We start from the raw sequence: 18220 nt of genomic DNA, 5'->3' as shown, positions 1-18220 counted from the left end.
GAAACATTACTTATCTAGGTTAGGAAGTAGTCTTAACATAATCACAAGAGGAATTATATGTTAACCTCAAAATCATTTAAAGAGAAGAAGATATTAACGCCAGCATGGTTACAAAGGAAATGAGATCGAATTGAACATGTCACAGATTTTGACTTCGGTATTGTCAAGTCATGACGATATCGACTTCAATGTCGTCAGAGGCTCTCAAGGTGAGCAAACTACTACCCTGTAAGCCAATAAGGCTACTGTATGCTTATATCCCACATATGATGGCCTGTTGCATCTTGCAAGAAAAAAGACGCGGGATGTTGTATGATTGTCATCTTACCTACCACCATTATCCAGCGTCGTTCACGATAAGACTGTGATGGCAACGACTTCACCCTGCGAGGATAACAGTGCACGCCCACCAATAATGGACCTCAACCTCATACAGAAACTCCCGTGTACGTATACACTGCTCGACTCGGCCGAGTAACGGACGGGAATAATCAGGCTATTATTCCCGGTGCTTAAGTGACTTATCACCAAACTAAACAATAAAAGTCCAAATGAGCTTTCCGCGGAAGAGGATTGAGGAGCGGGTATCGGTGTAAGGGGGTGAAATGGGTGCATCTCGATCGCCTTGGCTCAGCCTGTTGGCGGCAAAGCTGTGTTTACCCATTCGTGCACTCAGGACTAGGATGGCCGCAACGTGTTAGCGACCCTAAAGCGCCAGATACGCCACTATAGATTAACAAAACCATAGGCGAACTAATGGTCGTATAACACTGACATAAAGGCACCTTACTAATAATAAGGTACCCTTATCGTAAATAAGGAAGGAAAAAATAAAATACCCGACTTTACTAGATAAAAAGATCGAATATCCACTATTATTGGAATATAAAAACATGCTATACCTAACTAGCCTTAAATAAATTCTTCCCTCCTTAAACATCTTAATACACCAATCTCAACACCATTAATTTACTTACTATTACTTTATCGTTATTATTATTATTCCTATTTACGTACGTATTTACCAATACGAACCTATACCAATACCTGCTATAAGGAAAGTTAAGGCGGCCAGGAATAATATGATTCCCGTTCCTTGGCGCGCCAAGCTTTGTGCTGAAAAGAATTCAGGGTCTTAACGAGCAAGACCTAGGTTAGGTAGATACGAAATTGGCAATATTGGTGCCGACAGAGAAGTGTAAGTGGGCTGTAAAGTGATTAAAAGACGAATAAGATGTTGTTGCTATTGTAAGAAGTCGTCTAATGGTCCTTAGCACGGTTTTAGTTGCCGATCTTAAATACCTAGGTACATTTTCAGGTACCTTAGGTAATAAGTAGGATAGGTACCTAGGTACCTGCCTAGGCAGCTATTAATAGGTACGTACGTAAATAGGAATAACAATAATAACGATAAAACAATAGCAAATAAATCAATAATATTAAAACTAGTATATTAAAATATCTAAAGAAAAAAAAATCTATCTAAGGCTAGCTAGGTATAGCATGTTCTTATATTCCAATAATAGTAGATACCCGACCCCTTTATCCAGTAAAGTCGGGTATCTTATCTCTTCCTCCCTTATCTACGATAAGGGCACCTTATCATCAGTAAGGTGCCTTTATGTCAGTGTCACACGACCATCAGCAGCCTTACATTAGGTACAGTTCCATTCCTCATTTCAACTTTGTTTTCTCGTCTCACAACAACTTCAAGCTGTTGCTTTAAGACCGCACAAATATTAAGCAACTTATTGGTGAAATTATGCGTCTTACATACAACGGCCCCCCAGTTTGTGGTTTCACAACCTAAATAATTTGTGACTTATGCTTTGCATACCTGTCCTAGTTGGGGTGTAAAGTGCTGACATTAGGTACTTTTAGGTACTTTAGGTATGTACCGACAAGGGTGTTTGTCGACAAAAGTCCAGTTCCGCTTATGCCCTTATCTCAGCCACTCGGAATTCTAACTAGCCCAGTGGCTCAATGTGTCTCCCCCGCAATATCTTATCTAAGCGATATGTTATGTACTTTTACACCCCTAACCTAGCAGTTACGCTAAATGGCAGGGTAAGATCGAGGCAACCATTCGGATGCCAAGTTTGGTTGCCGATTGATATGAGGCCAGAACCTATAAGATCTGAGACAAGGCTTTAATACCCAAGTTAGGCATTGTATTATTGTACCTGATGAACGTACCGATACGTAATCACTCAACGTCTTTGCCGTGCCGAATGTCCATTTCCGAGACTGAAATAATGCACAGCGGCAATTATACAGATATGCCCTTGTTACAACGGCAATATCAATTTAAATAAAAATCGGGGGGGGGGGGGGGAGGGAGGGGGTTAATCAAAGACGTTAGACATTTAAATGCTGGCTTTGTTTTCCATGATTTTGAAGACTTGATAATGACTGCATAAATATTGTAAGACCTTATAGTTAACGTCAGAAACTAAACTTCAAGTTCTGACCAATTAGCTAATGAAACAGTCTCCAAGGTACCTTAGTTAGTCTATTTAGTCTATGTAGGACTTTCAATTTTCAATGCCCCGTAACCCCACACCAATTTTGACTAGGAATACGGAATACAACACTACCTCTAAACTTTTCCATAACACACTTGGAAACACGCATAGAGCTTTGACAGTCTCAACAAACATTCAATGTCAATGGTATTGGTAAATCTATATGGGTAATAATCGGGTACAGAAAGCTAAACTACTAGACTTGAAACAATTTTGTCCAGATACTCCTCCCGGCTACCTGCCGCGCTTGCTAATAATATACGAACAATATGCGATTTTGATCATGATACAAACTGTGTGGCCTCGAGCTCAAGACTGGAGGTTGGCAAGTAGGTCGACGCCGGGCGCTTCGTCCTTGAGAAGTTGGATGGTCTCGTTCCAGATCTTGGTTTGCGCGCTTCGCCCGGCTGGCGAGAGCACGAAGGGAGAAGGACTACAATATATTTTGGTTAGCATCTATTATCTTGTAAACAGTAGCAGGGCTTCTTACCTCTTAACGCTCTGCTCGCTGATGTACGCGCCGTTGCCGTCTTTCTCGTGTTGCGTTGCGGCGTCAGTCAGACAGTGTCCGCCCTGCGCGGAAGTCCAGCCGATGAGGTTGGCAAAAGAAGATCCGCTGGAATCCGTGCGGTGCAAGGTGCTCTGGCAGAAGCCGGGGTTCACAGCATCGATAATAACGTTGGAACCCTCAGCCTTGGCGCTCAGCTCGCGCATCCATAGCACGTTTAGCAGCTTGGTCGCGTTGTAGCGATCCATGCCCTTTCCGAAAGTCTCTGGCTTGTCCATTGTCGCTAGCGTATCGGGACCTTTAATCTCCTTGAGCTTCACCCAGAAGTGGTTCTCCGAGCTGACGATTGTCAGGCGCGACGGCGAACCCGTTGCCGCGGCCGTCCTCTTGAGAGGTCCGAGGATGAGAAGGGAGAGTAGAGCAGTACCCAAGTGGTTGACCTGTTACGAAAATCCCGGATTAGATGCGCGCGATTGTCTAGATGTTCGGATTGTTTCATACCTGGACATTCAGCTCATGGCCTGTTTTCGACTTGACGTGCTCCATGCTCTTAACACCGGCATTGAGGATGGCGATGTCTAACCTGTCGAGACTCGCCGCCTGGTCGGCGAAGTTCTTGATGCTCTCGAAAGACTCCTGGTCGATCGCCCATACTTGGACGTCGATCTGGGGGTTCAGGGCGAGAAGAGTCTTCTTTGCTTCTTCGCCCTTGGCTACGCTGCGAACTCCCAGGATAATTCGAGACAGTCCGTGAGAAGTCAACTCTTTGGCAGCCTCAAAACCGAGACCAGCATTTCCACCCGTTACCAGAGCCGTCTTGCCGCTGAGGTTTAGGCTCTTAGGCAGCGGCTTAGGCTTGAAGGTAACCTGTCGGTACAGAAATCCAGGAAAGGTGCCCATGATTGTAAGCTCGACGAAGCTACTAATAAATATATCGTATGTTGTCAAGCTAAGCTATAGGACGTCTCGTAAGTTATACCAGGACTTGTTTGTTCGTGGAGGGGGGGGGGAAGAGCTTCTTAGAGTTAATGGACTATGCAAGGTAAGATTGGAAAAAGGGAGAGGGGGGGAGCTTAAATGACTTGAGAATGAACATAAGCGCGTATAAAATGTAAACGAATTGTACATAGATTTGTCGAATATCGACACTTCTCTGCTATTGGCTCGCCCTTTTCAGCGCTAGTATCTGACAAATATTCAGGTGCCGCATGACGGCATTAGTTCCCCAAAATAACCGGCCACTGAAACAAAGAGGCTGATCAACGATAGCCTTAGTAAACTATGTGGCTCATTATTTCCTGAAGGATTCCTCGATAACATACTTGTACTTATAAGTCAATATGAATACTAATATGAATATAAGGGCATGGCATCGAAAGGAGGGTTCGAGCATGCACATGTTTTTTATAGCTTGTAATGCCAATCTCATGTTCAAGATTCGATTTATGATTCTTCTTATGTAGTTTACGCAGATCATTTCCAAACCACCGATCTCGATCTTTAACCATCTTTAATACTCTATCATGATGATACCAACTCCAAAGCGTAAACAGCGTGTCGTCTCGTCTTGCATTCCGTGCTATTCGAAAAAGCAAAAGGTACCTATACCTAATAACTATCCCGTAGTCTTTCTTATACACATAACTAGATATTAATCAGAATAGTGTAACCGACAATATCCTTGCAACCACTGCACTCGGCGTCGTCGGCCGGAGGAATGCACTTACATCTCCAATCCTCGCCTAAGTCCCTCGAGACAAAGCGTGGGTTCGAATACGGGACAAGATGGCATGGCACCGTCCAACCAGAGATTATTGGAGACGCCACCGGTAGAGTCACACCAGCAGTTGGCAGCCATGTCAGAGAGGGAGAAATTCGAGAGCAACCAGCAAGCTTCTCTAGCAGATCTCTTTGGGTATTTCGATGACAGTGACTCTAATACGCTTGGATTATTACGACAAGTAAGTATTAACCCGTATGCTTTATCTTTATTTTATTTTATATCTTTTTTATATATCTTTTTATATATCTTTTTATATAATATCTTATTCAAAGTCCGCAACCTAACGAAAAGCAGTTGAAAGTAGAAGAGACAAGACCATGGCAATCGAATTATACAAACTTGTCTGGAGAAATCTTGGATGCTGCCCAACATGAGATGGGAAAGATACCAGCGAGGCCGATTTTAGACTTTCTTCTTCAGTATTTCATCCATGAGGTCAACTGGATGAATCAACTCGTGCATCCGCCAAGTTTCTTGGCTGAGTATGAAGATTGGTGGACAAGGAGACCTGTAACTCGTCTAGTAGATGTCGAGTTTGCCGTTCTCGTCTTGCGTATCAGCGCATACTGTTCGCAATTCCTCCCCTCACCAGCCCACACAGCCGATATGATTCGTGGCGTCTCTTTAACTGAGATACGATACCAATGCACCCGGACAGCCCAGGCACTAGAGAAGATATGTGCACAAGCAGACACGACGGGCTCTCTAATCCGAGTGCAACATCTTTGCTTCGCCGCGCTCAACCAACAGTGCGAAGGTAACATAAAGCTCTCATGGGCGACATTCGGTTCGGCTATTGGGGTAGCGCAGATGATAGGAATTCATAGAGAACCTACAGGCGCTGCATCGCAAGGGATGGATGAATTCGAGCGTGAGATGAGGCGGCGGATATTTTGCAATCTTTATATTTGGGATGCGTAAGTATTACCTGCATATCTTATTCTCTAATATCTTATTTTGTTCAAAGAATACGCATTGCTAACTATTGGTTCAAAGACGCCTATCCAGCTCCCTCGAACGCCTTCCGTTCCTTTCTGACGGGTTTTGTACCACGAGCTTACCAAAGGTACACCAGATCGCAGATCTTGAAAAGAGTGGCGCTCCAGAGGCGTTTATGGAACGGATTCTACAAGCTCGATTAGCCCGATTTTGGAACAGCTTCATCGGCAGTCGTAACACTTCGGTATCTTACGATCCCAGCGCCGCAGAGGAACGTTACGAACGATTTTGCGCCGAGTTTATCACAAATATTCCCGCTCCGTTTGGTTTGGATCCAAATAAAGAATGGGACCTCGGTGTTCCTAATCTAGCGCGGCAGCGACAACTATTTCACGTTGCTATATATAATTCCGTTTGCAATAATTTCAAGCCGCTGCTTCGACTAGAGCCTGAGCAGGTCTCTGCTCTTCCAAGGTATAAGCAGGCCATTCTCCAACATCAAAAGAGAAGCTTAGCACGGGCAGCATTAAATATGCTAGAGGCTATCACAACACTTCACAGATTACTAGGCGCCACTCACACACGCCTATTCGACATAATATTTCACACTTTCGAAGCGGCGGTGCTCCTTTCTTGTCTCTGTTTAAACGGCGGGTCCGACTACGGCGATGATGGGGAGCCCACGCAAATAGGCCACGACGATGACGGCTCGGGTTTCCCAGCTTTCTTCCGCTTAGTTGATCCCCTGGCGACGAGATCTATGGATATTAGTCAGGTTAGGTGCGTGGAGGCTATAAGAGAAGCACACGAGCGGTTACAGATGCTAGCCGACCTCAACGCTATGGCAGAAGCCGGAGCAAAAACCCTAGGCAGGCTTCTAGGACGTATAGGAGAGTGCGGCACGCCGGAGGATGACATATTAGATACCCCGTCTTCTTCCTCGATGTCGCACGTTATAACGGGAGGCGGCGGTCCGATGATCGCAAAATTCCAGATGTCGCATACAGACATCGACTTGATGAGCGAGGACATGAACTGGTCATCAATCATAGGAATGTCTGATTCGGATCTACAACTATCGCTAAGCAATGTCGATATAGAACTTAGCCACTTTTGATTGCATACTACCTAGTTAGTTACCCGATATTTAGAGCCTAGAATAGACTTAGACTCTCTATAGTTAGAAGTTAAACAATAAAGAGATGAGACAATGATATCCTTTTATTCACAATATTTTCAACTATTTCCTCCCCCTTCTCCTTTTGTTCTTATGATTATTTTCCATTCTATATATAAGTTACTTGTCACTTAAGGTATGTCAATGCAAGTAGACTGCACCTCAACCTCACCACCACAGAGATAAAAATCCGATTGGGTTAAACATAGGACGATCTTTACGAGTTATGCATCCGATCTATCAAAAGCTATCTGGCTGGAAATCATGACCTCATACTTTTTATTCTCTGGGACCTTCAAGATACATAGGTAGGTAGGTAACCGCCTATGTAATATTACTTGCATTGTATTGAACGGGACTTACATCTTAACCCGGTATGAAGATCGTCCCGATAAATGCAACTACACAAACCCCCGTTCAGCGCATCTTTCAAGTAACAGCCCAGAATGACTTTCTATTCCGACTGCCGGGTGGATTCGTCTCGGAATCTTCTATCGAGCTATTCCCTTCTACGTCAGCTTACTAAGTTATCATTTCGCTTTATTCCTTCGTGCCTATAGCCTGCCTATGGCATAGGTACCCACATCGTCGTCCCGATACGATTACTCATTTGGTGCTACTGTAACACTGCCCCCACCCCCGCGTGCTCCTTGCATATGCGAATACACGTGGGGACAGACCGACTCATTACACCATATCCACTGTTCAAGGTTATGCCAAGCCCGCACTAGCAAGCTAGGGCTCCCGGCAAGGTACATAAAGGCAGGCTCGACAGGGGTCTAGAGGAGCCGCATTACGCGCCAGCCCCATCTTAAGTTCAGCTAGGACATCCAGCCCAATAGGGTGCTTACTCCGCACAACGTTCAGCGCCACAAATACATAAGTACACGTATGCAGGTTGTCAGTCCTACCTGCAAGATATGCTGCTAGGACCCGTGCTACCTGAAAAGTCCTTCCGATGCGACCTTTAATCTATAAGTGCGTTCGTGGTGCGTTCCAGAACGCAGCCTACAACCCAAATGAAGGGCCCACCCGATTCCAATGGCCGAAATTCGCTAGAGAGGAGCCTGCATTGAATGTATATGTATGTAGGTACCTATACATGCTTACAAAATATATGCAGTATACTACGCCCATGTCCTATGTAAGTACGAACATCCTACATTCAGCGTACATATCCACTAGCACCAGCTGAGTGAGAGTTACCTAGGTACAGCGGGGTATTATAGATCGAGTGCCACAATGGTGCACGGTAACTTAGGTACCTACCTAGGTAGCCAGCCTTGGAAGATTGGTCCTTTCGATATTGCTATGTAAAATTAAAAGACACCCGGGTTGGTTACGGCAGGCAAGAAGCAGGCACGGAAACAAGGCACAGAGATCGGAGGATTTATAGAAGGAACCGCGTACTAGTAAGATAAGGCACGGAGGATGATAAGGATGATGAGATCATCGGAACAAAGCCTTCTTATCTAATTCTTGGTCGTCCTCATACGAAGCGCTAGGATTGTTGTGTACTGCCCTGTTTCGTGTCGATTTTGACGTGGCTACCTGTTTTTATCTTATTGCGGAAATACGTGGAGATATCAGGACTTTTGTAATATTAGGTGTCTACCTACCTAAGATATACTCCTGTTGTAGTGGTGCACCAAGCTGATTATACTGCTCTAGTTCTGACTAATATCTTAGTTACCTAAATTGCTTAGGTCTCTACTATAAGGGTTCTAGGTAAATCCGCTTACTTATTATTTCAGGTGGAGGCGTCCGGAGATAGGTCAATACAGAACTATAAACCCGGCGAGGCGGCTAATAGGTATACCTATACCTAGACCCACCAGCTGTATACCCACCTACTAGGTAGGCTTATCACCCCCTAGGCCTATCACCTATCACCTACTAGAGCTAAATCCTACAAGTCCAAAAAAAGATATTTCTGGATATCCTTCAAAGTCATATTTTAGTGTCTAGCCCATCAGCTAGAATCCCAATTCTTTAAGAGTTTCGGCCGAACAATTCGGTCCACTAAATCACGAAATCTAGAATCGTATCACTGGAATCTTACGATTGGGTCTTGGTTTGATGAATCTTGAAGGAAAAGTAGAAAGACAAATCTCCTTGAAATGATAGCCTGTAGCTCCCTGTCAGTTGTTGTTTGTACGCTTAGTATTCTTTACTCTTACAATTTCAAAAATATTGGGCTCGTACAATTTTCTTTGTGTTAGCTCTCTGTTCGACATTGACCACCATGTTGTCTCAAGCTCAAGGTGTGTTAGACGTCTTCGGCAACGTCCACCTTTCGCCAGCCGTTGGTTTCCTTCTCGCCGGCGCTGTTGTGCTTGTCTATGGAGTTTACCTTAGACTTCTACCCAAGCCTATCCCCGGGATTCCGTATAATCCCGAGGCTACGCGCTCCCTTTTTGGCGATGCGCCTAGCATGTTAAAGGAGACGGTGAAGACGGGTGAGTTTATGGCATGGATGCGGAAACAGTCGGAAAACATGAACGCGCCCCTCTGCCAGATATTTCTGCGCCCGTTATCTAACCCTACACTCGTTCTCGCGGACTGGAGAGAGGCGCAGGATGTTCTGATGAAGCGGAAGGACTTCGATCGATCAAGCTTCACAAGGGACTTGATGGCCCCAATCGAGCATCACCATATTCGCATGAGTACCGGCAGCGAGTGGAAGGACGCCCGCAAGCTTACTCAAGATTTGATGATTCCTGCGTTTCTACACAAGGTCGCTGCCCCTGCTATTTACTCCAAGGTCCTAGACTTTTTACACCTTTGGGAACTCAAAGAGAACCTCTCGGAAGGCAGGCCTTTTCACGCGCAGACGGATATCTACCACACCATCCTCGACTCCGTCTGCGCGTTTTCATTTGGAGCTAGCTTTGAATATGCAGCCGTGCGCCCACAGTTGGATCTTCTTGAGAGTTTAACACCCGAGCAGAAGTCGGCCCTGAAGGGAGACATCGACGATCCCGTTCGATTCCCCGAAGCTGCCCTCCACGAGAATCTTGAAGTTAGCTTGACTGCGGGACACGTCCTTGAAAAGCTGATGAACTCTGCTGCTCCTAAGTTTACGCTGTGGTGGGAGAATATGCGGCCTTCTTTCAGGAAGACACTCGCTGCTAAAGATCGGTTTGTTATGGATCAAATTGATAAATCCGTAAAGAAGATGAATGCGAATGGCACCGCGGACGATTCCTGGGTGCGCTCTGCCGTTGACCACATGATTCTGCGCGAGACTGTTCTAGCCGAAAAGAGTGGCCGAGAACCTCAATTCTTCAGTCCTAGCATGAACGACGAGGTAAGAAAACTCGAGATCCCTTTGGAAATTTGATGTTCATCCCTGCTTACACTCGCGCGAATTAGATCATCTTCAACGTCGTTGGAGGTCACGAGACCACGGCCAATACTTTGGTATGGGGTTTGAAGTTCCTAACGGATAATCCCGCGGCACAGTCACGTCTTCGCTCCGCACTTCACGCCGCCCACCCTGCGGCGCTGGCGGAGAAGCGTCTTCCCACCCTGGACGAGATCACCCACACTACCATACCTTATTTAGACGCCACTATGGATGAGATGTTGCGTCTCAGTGCTATGCCCATAACCAGGGAAGCAACCTGCGACACTGAACTCCTGGGACATCGCATACCGAAAGGAACTGTTGTTCTTCTACTGTCCAACGGGCCGAGCTTCCTCTCCCCATCATTTGAGATACCCGAAAGCAAGCGCAGCAAGACCTCCCAGGCGACTAGGGTAAGGCAGTGGAACGAAGCCGAAGACATGCGCGCGTATCGTCCCGAGCGCTGGCTGGCGAGGGGTGAAGACGGCGAGGTCCGGTTTGACGCCACCGCCGGACCGCAACTAGCCTTCGGCCTTGGCCAGCGAGGATGTTCCGGCCGTAGGCTCGCCTACACAAAGATGAGAATCGTCCTTACCCTGATGCTGTGGGAATTCGAACTCCTCTCTGTTCCTCCCTCGCTGTCGAGCTACGCTGCTAAGGATGGACTTGCGCACACGCCGCGACAATGCTTTATCCGTCTGGGAAAAGTGCAGTATTAGATCCTGTTCCCTAGCTCTGCTTGGGAGGGTGGGATTCGGTGTTTGGTTTTGGCGCAAGGTGGTACTTAGGATAGACCTGTATTGAAGCATGTATAGTGACAATTAGATTATATATCCCGAATTAGGTTTTGTTACTACTTGGCTACATTTGTTTTGTACAATACGAATAACATACAGCTGGTTAAATTGTGCTATGTCATTTTGAGGACTTACTGTTTCGTTGAAGAATATCTTGTGTGATTGTAATTTCTGAGCTAGGGTTGTTTTTATATTCCATGATTTGGAATAAGCAATAAATGCAACCAAGATAAGCCATTGTAAGCCGTTATAAGTTCATACTGGGAGATAGTTCAGCCTATAACTTACCAGCAAGAATTTTGATAGTTATAAGCTCATATAATAACCGTTTTTCTTTTCATTTTTTAATGAGATCATAATAGTTGGTAGTTACATATTTTAAAACTTTGGTAAACTATGAAAAGGGCAAAAGACAGAAAAGAAGAAATAAAATGCAAATATTATTTCATAAAATTCTAACATCTGTAAAACAATTACTTTATCAAGCCTCATAACATTATATTTTACGTTTACTATGATAACCTAATTGCTCAAGTAAATCACTGCCATAAAATATTTATACAGTAAGGAGTAAGCTTCAATTCCATTAACCAGTTTTGAATTGGTTTATGGTAAATGGTACATTTTTCTACATACGCCCTCTTTATTCCCTAATCTATACCTGTCGTAATGTCGCTATATACCCATACCTACTCCTATATCAACTAAACCTCCCATATAACTACCCATACTTTATACCGAATGCTTCTCAACTGTAGCGTAGAATTTGTTCTTGTATCTATACGACACAACGGTTAGAGAAAATCTAAAGTTCGGTTTGACGAGTTTACTCACGCTACGAGAATCAAATCCTTCCACTCCATGTCCTTGTCGGTTGTGTTGTGCGGCGTAATCTGGAAGCGTCGGAAGATGTTTCCGAAAACAACCCACATCTCACACCAGGCTAGTCTATATCCTTGTTAGCAATCCTGTTTACTCAACAATGCGTTAGGGAGGGATAGCGGATCTCTTACTCTCTGCCTAAGCATTGACGAGCCCCCTTGTTAAAGGTGGCGAGATACCTGTCGAGCCTAGCAACATCGTCGGTCAACCATCGCTCGGGAATGAATTCGTTCGGCTGATCCCAGACATCGGGGTGGCGGTTAAGGATATAGGGGGACATTTGGATGTTAACCTGATAAGCGCATGGCGCAATGTTAGAAAATATGCTATATCATACAGATGGTTGTTTTACTTACGCCTGGTTGCAAATATTTGCCGTAGAGCTGGTATCCTTCTTCGGGTACGGTTCTGGGAAGACGTCCGGGTAGAGGGCTTCCAGCTCTCAGTATTTCCTTAATGGTGGCAGTCTACCAAATGTGCATGTTAGAAAATCATTCTTCATCTGCAACATGTTTGCAGATATCTTACCAGATAAGGTAGCTTCCTAACACGCTCGTATGTGATCTCTTCTTCGAGCGACGGGAACTCCTCCGAAAGTTCACGAAATATCTTCTCGTAGACTGCGGGCTTGGTGTATACTTGGTAAAGACCGTAAATCAAAGCAGTTGAGGTGGTATCGTTTCCAGCAGTCAGAAGCATGACGAGTTCGTCGTTCAGCTCCTCGAGATTGGGAACTTGGTGGTCCTTGGCGGCTTTTGGGTCCATAAGCATATCTATAACGGCCGACCGCTCGCCGTAACTCTTTTGCAGTTCACGGGTCGCGTTGCTCAGAGGACCTCCGGTCTGGTGCGGATTGAATGTTTCAAGATATCTCCCGGTAATGTTAAGACAAGCCTGTACATAGAGTCAGATAAGCTGGAAGACTGCACGTAAAATCCAGGCACTTACACGCTTGAAGCTGAATAGGGGCATGGGGAAAAGGATATATGTGGTCATGGATGCGGCTTTCAGCGCGATGGCTGAAATCGTGGGGAACGAAGTGCCAACCCATCCTATCTTGAAACCCGCTTCAAGGTATTCCGTGAGCTGGTTGCGAAAGTTGGGCTCCGTAACGCAACCCAACTCATGGCCGAGGACAATCTTGGAGATGATGTCCATCGTAAAGGCTTTTGCGGCAGAAGTGACGCATATCGGCGATGCCTTCTCGGCCGCTTCTTCAAACCTCTTAACCAGCTGCTTCGTCTTCGCCAAAATCGCGGGAGCAAGCTCTTGCACCCTAGAGCCCGACAAAGCCGGGGCCAAGACCTTTCTCCGGACGCGGTGCCTGGCCGGGTTTGTCTCGCCGATCAAAGTGCCCGGAAACGAGATGTTCACATAGAAGTGAGGGTCCTTGGTGAAAGTCGAGTTGGTTCTCACTAGATCTTGGTACACCTCCGGGTCGCTAATGTGTATGGTGTTCACGCCGACCCTAATTACAGGCCCTGAGATGCGCGTAAGCTTGTGGCGCACGATAATCAGACCGGGGGCGTTAACTCACCGTGGAGCTTGTGAAGCCTGTCGATCTCGAACAGCAGCTCTCCATTTCGATAATAATTCCAATACAACTCCCACCACGAATCCGATACAGCGGCAATTTTAGACCCTGGGTATTTCGACAGGGGATGGAAGTATATTCTGTATATCGCTAGGAATACCCAGCATACTAGTGCCCAGAGAGCAAGAAGCAAAGCTCGGTCCAGCATGTCGAAGATGGTCTACTCGTGCTGCGAGTAAATGTGATCTAGAGTCGAGCTTCCCGAGACCACAATTTCCCGCGTAGACTTAGTATTTCTTTCATATATCTATCTCATAAATTTCCCTATCTTTCGATTCATAATCCCACTTCTTCTCAAAATCTCACGACCCGATTACATGTAAGCCCTGCGGCGGAGTACGAGCCCCGATAAATTTCGGGTCATGTTTATCGTCGGCCGATAAATCTCGGTTGGTAGGCTGCCGTGTGTAATATAGGATCTGGGCCGTTCACATTAGCTCAGCCTCATTAGTCCATTAGCTGAAGGATCAGCTGTTGTGAGTAAGCCAATCGCACGCCTCGGCCCATTTCAGCTGTTCTTTTGGTGCGTTTCAATAGCTGTAGACATTTGAGATTGCTGTCAAAGCTGCAGTCAGTTCTAAAAAAAAGAACCACGCGAAGGATCTATGCAAAGTTCATCTTACTAGTGTGGATTCTCGCGTGGAGCGGAAGCGTCCGCGGCAAACCTAACCGTCGCCATGAGGCTCGTACGATCCGGGTTCGGGTTCGTAGGAGTAAGAGAGCGCTGGCGTGGCTGCGCGATAGCTCAATTTCGGTCTATTCTAGGAGGCGTAATTCCGGGGCCACAAGGGAGGGACCATGATACTAGCAATCTCAGAAGTAGCCGGTATAATATAAGTATGGACGTCACCGTAGCATAGCTTGAAGATTTGGAAGAAGAGAAGCATAGAGTTCGGTTTCCTCAGTCTCTTTCCTCCTGGTTTCTTTTCATAGTCTATTTCCTCATAGTCTATTTTCCTCATCGTCTTTCATATAGTCGATCTTTTATTCCCTTGCCATTTCTCTCATATCATCATTTCACCATGCGCGTGTCTTGGCTTCCCCTTTTGGGTTTACCCCTTATTCCCTCAGTATTGGCTGCCCCCAATCCGGCATCGGTCGATAGCTTCCTAAGATCTATCGATGTAGATCCAAGCTCGGTGCCTGCGAGCCTCAAGAACCGGAGCGGCATTGACTTCACCTGTGCCGTCCTCTCTACTATGGGCAACAACGGAAGCAATAGCGCCAACGAGACTCAATACGTCGCTCGCTCTGACAGCGATCTCTACACTCAAGAGGCACACGCTCATTGGTCGGCAACGGCATGGAAGTCTCCTTCTTGCATCTTCTCACCTAACAACGTCGAAGATCTAAGACGCGCCGTTCTTCTCGCTGGTTTCACAAACACCAAATTTGCCGTCCGCAGCGGTGGTCACTCGCCTCTTTCTAACTGGGCTAGCATCGACGGTAGCCTGCTGATTTCTATGACTAACATTAACGACTTGGCATACGATGAGGCTACTCAAACCCAGCGATCTGGAATGGGCAACCGCTGGGGCGCCGTCTACGGGCATCTTGTTCCTTACGGACGAATCGTTGTCGGTGGCCGTCTAAACGTGGTCGGACTTGGCTTAGCCACGGGAGGCGGTCTTTCTCACTTCTCAAACGAATGGGGATGGGTTGGTCAGAATGTTGTTGCATACGAAATCATGCTTTCCAACGGCTCTCACGTCAAGGCCAGCGCTACCGAGAACTCGGACCTGTACTATGCCGCCAAGGCCGGATCCAACAACTTTGGTATCGTCACTCACATCGTCCAGCGCACTTACCCTATGGGCAAGGTCTGGGGTGGTCTCATGCAGTTCCCTGGTAACTCCTCGAAGCAGTTCATGGCTGCTATGGCTGAGTACCAGGCTAAGGGACAATTTGACACCAAGTCTGCCATCCTCCCTTACATCGGCATCAACAACGACACCATCATCGCTACCTTTGTATACTTGGATGGCGTAGTCCGCCCTGATGCTTTCAAGCCGTTCTTCGATATCCCCATCATCGCAGACTTTACCCAGGTTTTCGACAGCTTCTACCAGTTTGCCCAAGTCGACCTCCCCTACGCGGTACCTAGGTGGACTTACGCTGCTACGACCCTAGCCTTTGACAACAACAGCAAGGAGACCTACGAAGGATTGATCGACGTATTCACTCAATTCAATTCGCGCATCGAGAAGGTTACCGGTGGTTCCTTTGCTCCCATGGTTCAGCCCATCTCCAAGAGCATGGTCGACAAGTCGCGAGCCCTTGGCGCTGACCCCATGAACGTAGAGGCCAAGGCGCAACTGTGTAAGTAACAGGATTCCCGAGTATCCCTGCACGTGTATAAATGCTAACAATCTTAGGGGTCGGTATCAACATTGGTTGGTCATTAGCGCAAGACGACGCAACTGTCTACAAGATCCTCCAGGACAGTTTGGCGGCAGTAGAAAGCTACACCAAGGCCCGCAAGGTCCATCTGCCTTTCGTCTTCCTAAACGACGCTTGGGCCGGACAGAAGCCTTTCGTCAACTACGGGCAGCAGTCTTACAACAAGCTCAAGGCCGCCAGCAAGAAGTACGACAGAAGCCAGATGTTCCAGAATCTGGTTACGGGCGGATTCAAGCTATAGTCGATAGACCATCTCTACTTGTCTACCACTTCTGGATAACGATTTATTTTTATTTTTATAGATTACTGTTGGGATATGGATGGGTGCATAACCTTGTAAAGTAGCTGCATAGACCGAAAAGGCTCGCATCTAGTGTTGGGCGTTGTACGAGGCGATGAGGGGTCATATATTTTTTTTGGCTACTATTCGATTCGCTACGATTAGATGTTTTAGTAATAACAAGATTCTCATTACGATGTACGACTAAGCTTGAATGGAGTTGTTACCCCTGACTGCCCTGAGAACCTTCTGCGGGGTGAATGCTACGCTGTTCTTATTTGCCGGCTTGGAGTCTGAAAATAGTAACATACGTCACGCAGAATAAGATTGGATCTATGCCCAGCCACGAGATCGTCAATGTGCGTCGTGGGTATTTACCTAATATGTATTTAGCTAAGGCGACAGTCCGGGTTTCCCGTCCGGGTTTCCCACGTTCTTGTACAAGTCTTTAGTGGGTTTTCGCACGAGCCGACCTACCACTGAGAATAATGAGAAGATGTGGAAATTGGGAGAGGCATTGTAGGGCATGTTATATTTAGATCTGGGGAGCTACATAATAATTTCCCAATACAACATCCTTTTAATTTAGAATATCGTGAGTGTCGATAAGCGGTGCGCGAATATTCAAGTAAATATCCGAATAGTTATTTTTCCTAGCCCGGTAAACTACCTAATCTAACCTATACACCATTGATATTTTCCATGTATATAGGTAGGTAGGCATCATCATACAGTTTTCGTACCAATCCAGAGCGGAGTTGAAGTGCAGGTGAGGAAATTTCCTTGCCGACTACACGTCGCTTGGACATAACCAACACCAATAGCATCGAACGATGACCTGCCGCGTTGTCAGAAACATTAAACATTATTTCTCAGAACAGAAAATCCCCTTTTCACTTACGATTCGCTACAGTTCCAGTGTTGCTTAATAGTCAACACGTTTATTTGCCGATCGAAGCTGAAAGTTGCCGTCGTCGTAGAACTCTCCTCCGCATCCGACTCGCAAGACCCAGTCAGAGTATTGTTCTGGCTTCCCGAAGTCGTGCAGTTGAAAACATCCGTATTGGCCATATTTCTCAAGATGAAGGACGGACCAGTATCAGACGAGGGCGCGCTCGAGGACGGCGAGCCGGGAACTTGTTCGTAGCGACGTAGCCAGTTCTCGAGCTGCCACGATTGGTACCTTCTTGCGTTATCCGCGCAAGAATCCGCCGCCAAACGAGCCGGGCTTCCTGTAGTAATAATATTCAGACCTTCACCCTTTAACATGCAGCTGGTGCCATCCTCCTCGCTCGTCGTGCAATCTAGATCTAGATGGAAAGATCCTATAGCTAAGGCGTCGGATCTGTCCCCGTGATGTCAGCTTCGTCTTATGTCTAAAGACCGTAGCAAATATTAGACAACACTTACCCTTCTTTGTCTGAGCAGGTAAACGTATGAGATATATACATTGTACGATTATTCTTCCAGTCCAAGGCAAACGAGACGGCGGTATCTGAAGTCTGGCCGTTGCCAGCCCAGATGCAATCGCTCCAAATGATATTTCCGTCTTCGTACCAACCTTCCCACGATTCGGGCCACTCTGCAACACACTCGAAAAAGGTGCCCATAGTGCGGTTGCCAGGCGCTATGCTCACGGCTATCGTTGCGGCTCCCTTCTTCCCAGGTTCTGCGCCATCATACCTTGCGGCGCCCACATGCCACTGGTACTCCGAGGACGCGTTCGTGCCGGTGCCGCATACTCTAGAAGCAACTACTCCGTGAGTAAGCGGCAGCGCCGCTGCAAAGGCTAACACACCGTTTCGCATCTTGACTTTTTTTTGGCCTGGACTACTTAAGCGTACTAAGGAATATAAATCGCGATTAAAACTTCCCTGTAGGCATGATTTCTATGTAATAAAGGAGTGTGTATAGTTCGGTACGGGTGATCTTATCTGGCTTTTAGTTATACCGGCTTGATCAAATGCCGGGACGTCTAGGCCGTTA

General features: G+C 46.4%; 6 protein-coding genes across 6 annotated transcripts; 3 read left to right on the top strand and 3 right to left on the bottom strand.

Moving 5' to 3' along the window:
• Positions 1-2423: 2423 nt before the first annotated feature.
• F4813DRAFT_346034 (NAD(P)-binding protein) lies at positions 2424-4216 on the bottom strand. Its single transcript, XM_049241815.1, has 3 exons — positions 3535-4216; positions 3016-3473; positions 2424-2958 (listed from the first exon to the last, which is right to left on the bottom strand). Exons 1-3 carry the CDS (start codon positions 3931-3933, stop codon positions 2835-2837), a joined length of 981 nt encoding a protein of 326 aa, XP_049103832.1. The 5' UTR covers positions 3934-4216; the 3' UTR covers positions 2424-2834.
• A 151-nt stretch (positions 4217-4367) lies between these two features.
• On the top strand, positions 4368-6926 carry F4813DRAFT_346022 (uncharacterized protein). The gene is made up of 4 exons (XM_049241814.1): positions 4368-4631; positions 4698-4994; positions 5111-5733; positions 5813-6926. Exons 1-4 carry the CDS (start codon positions 4557-4559, stop codon positions 6870-6872), a joined length of 2055 nt encoding a protein of 684 aa, XP_049103831.1. The 5' UTR covers positions 4368-4556; the 3' UTR covers positions 6873-6926.
• A 1961-nt stretch (positions 6927-8887) lies between these two features.
• Positions 8888-11208, top strand: F4813DRAFT_346019 (cytochrome P450). Its single transcript, XM_049241813.1, has 2 exons — positions 8888-10242; positions 10308-11208. Exons 1-2 carry the CDS (start codon positions 9178-9180, stop codon positions 10998-11000), a joined length of 1758 nt encoding a protein of 585 aa, XP_049103830.1. The 5' UTR covers positions 8888-9177; the 3' UTR covers positions 11001-11208.
• A 478-nt stretch (positions 11209-11686) lies between these two features.
• On the bottom strand, positions 11687-13775 carry F4813DRAFT_175370 (cytochrome P450). Its single transcript, XM_049239242.1, has 7 exons — positions 13498-13775; positions 12909-13441; positions 12489-12854; positions 12317-12427; positions 12092-12252; positions 11913-12026; positions 11687-11856 (listed from the first exon to the last, which is right to left on the bottom strand). Exons 1-7 carry the CDS (start codon positions 13700-13702, stop codon positions 11811-11813), a joined length of 1536 nt encoding a protein of 511 aa, XP_049103829.1. The 5' UTR covers positions 13703-13775; the 3' UTR covers positions 11687-11810.
• A 605-nt stretch (positions 13776-14380) lies between these two features.
• F4813DRAFT_175369 (oxidase/Diels-Alderase) lies at positions 14381-16418 on the top strand. The gene is made up of 2 exons (XM_049239241.1): positions 14381-15873; positions 15930-16418. The coding sequence occupies exons 1-2, from the start codon at positions 14577-14579 to the stop codon at positions 16193-16195; spliced, it is 1563 nt and encodes a 520-aa protein (XP_049103828.1). The 5' UTR covers positions 14381-14576; the 3' UTR covers positions 16196-16418.
• Positions 16419-16960: 542 nt separating this feature from the next.
• On the bottom strand, positions 16961-18042 carry F4813DRAFT_385533 (uncharacterized protein; the record flags this gene model as incomplete). The annotated part of the gene is made up of 3 exons (XM_049246269.1): positions 16961-17072; positions 17136-17579; positions 17645-18042. 3 exons carry the CDS (start codon positions 18040-18042, stop codon positions 16961-16963), a joined length of 954 nt encoding a protein of 317 aa, XP_049103827.1.
• Positions 18043-18220: the final 178 nt, after the last annotated feature.

This window comes from Daldinia decipiens (assembly GCF_022478715.1).
Source record: "Daldinia decipiens strain CBS 113046 unplaced genomic scaffold F4813scaffold_3, whole genome shotgun sequence".
NCBI classification, from domain to species: domain Eukaryota; kingdom Fungi; phylum Ascomycota; class Sordariomycetes; order Xylariales; family Hypoxylaceae; genus Daldinia; species Daldinia decipiens.
Note: the sequence above shows the minus strand (reverse complement) of the source record. Positions and strands in the feature narration are given on the sequence as shown.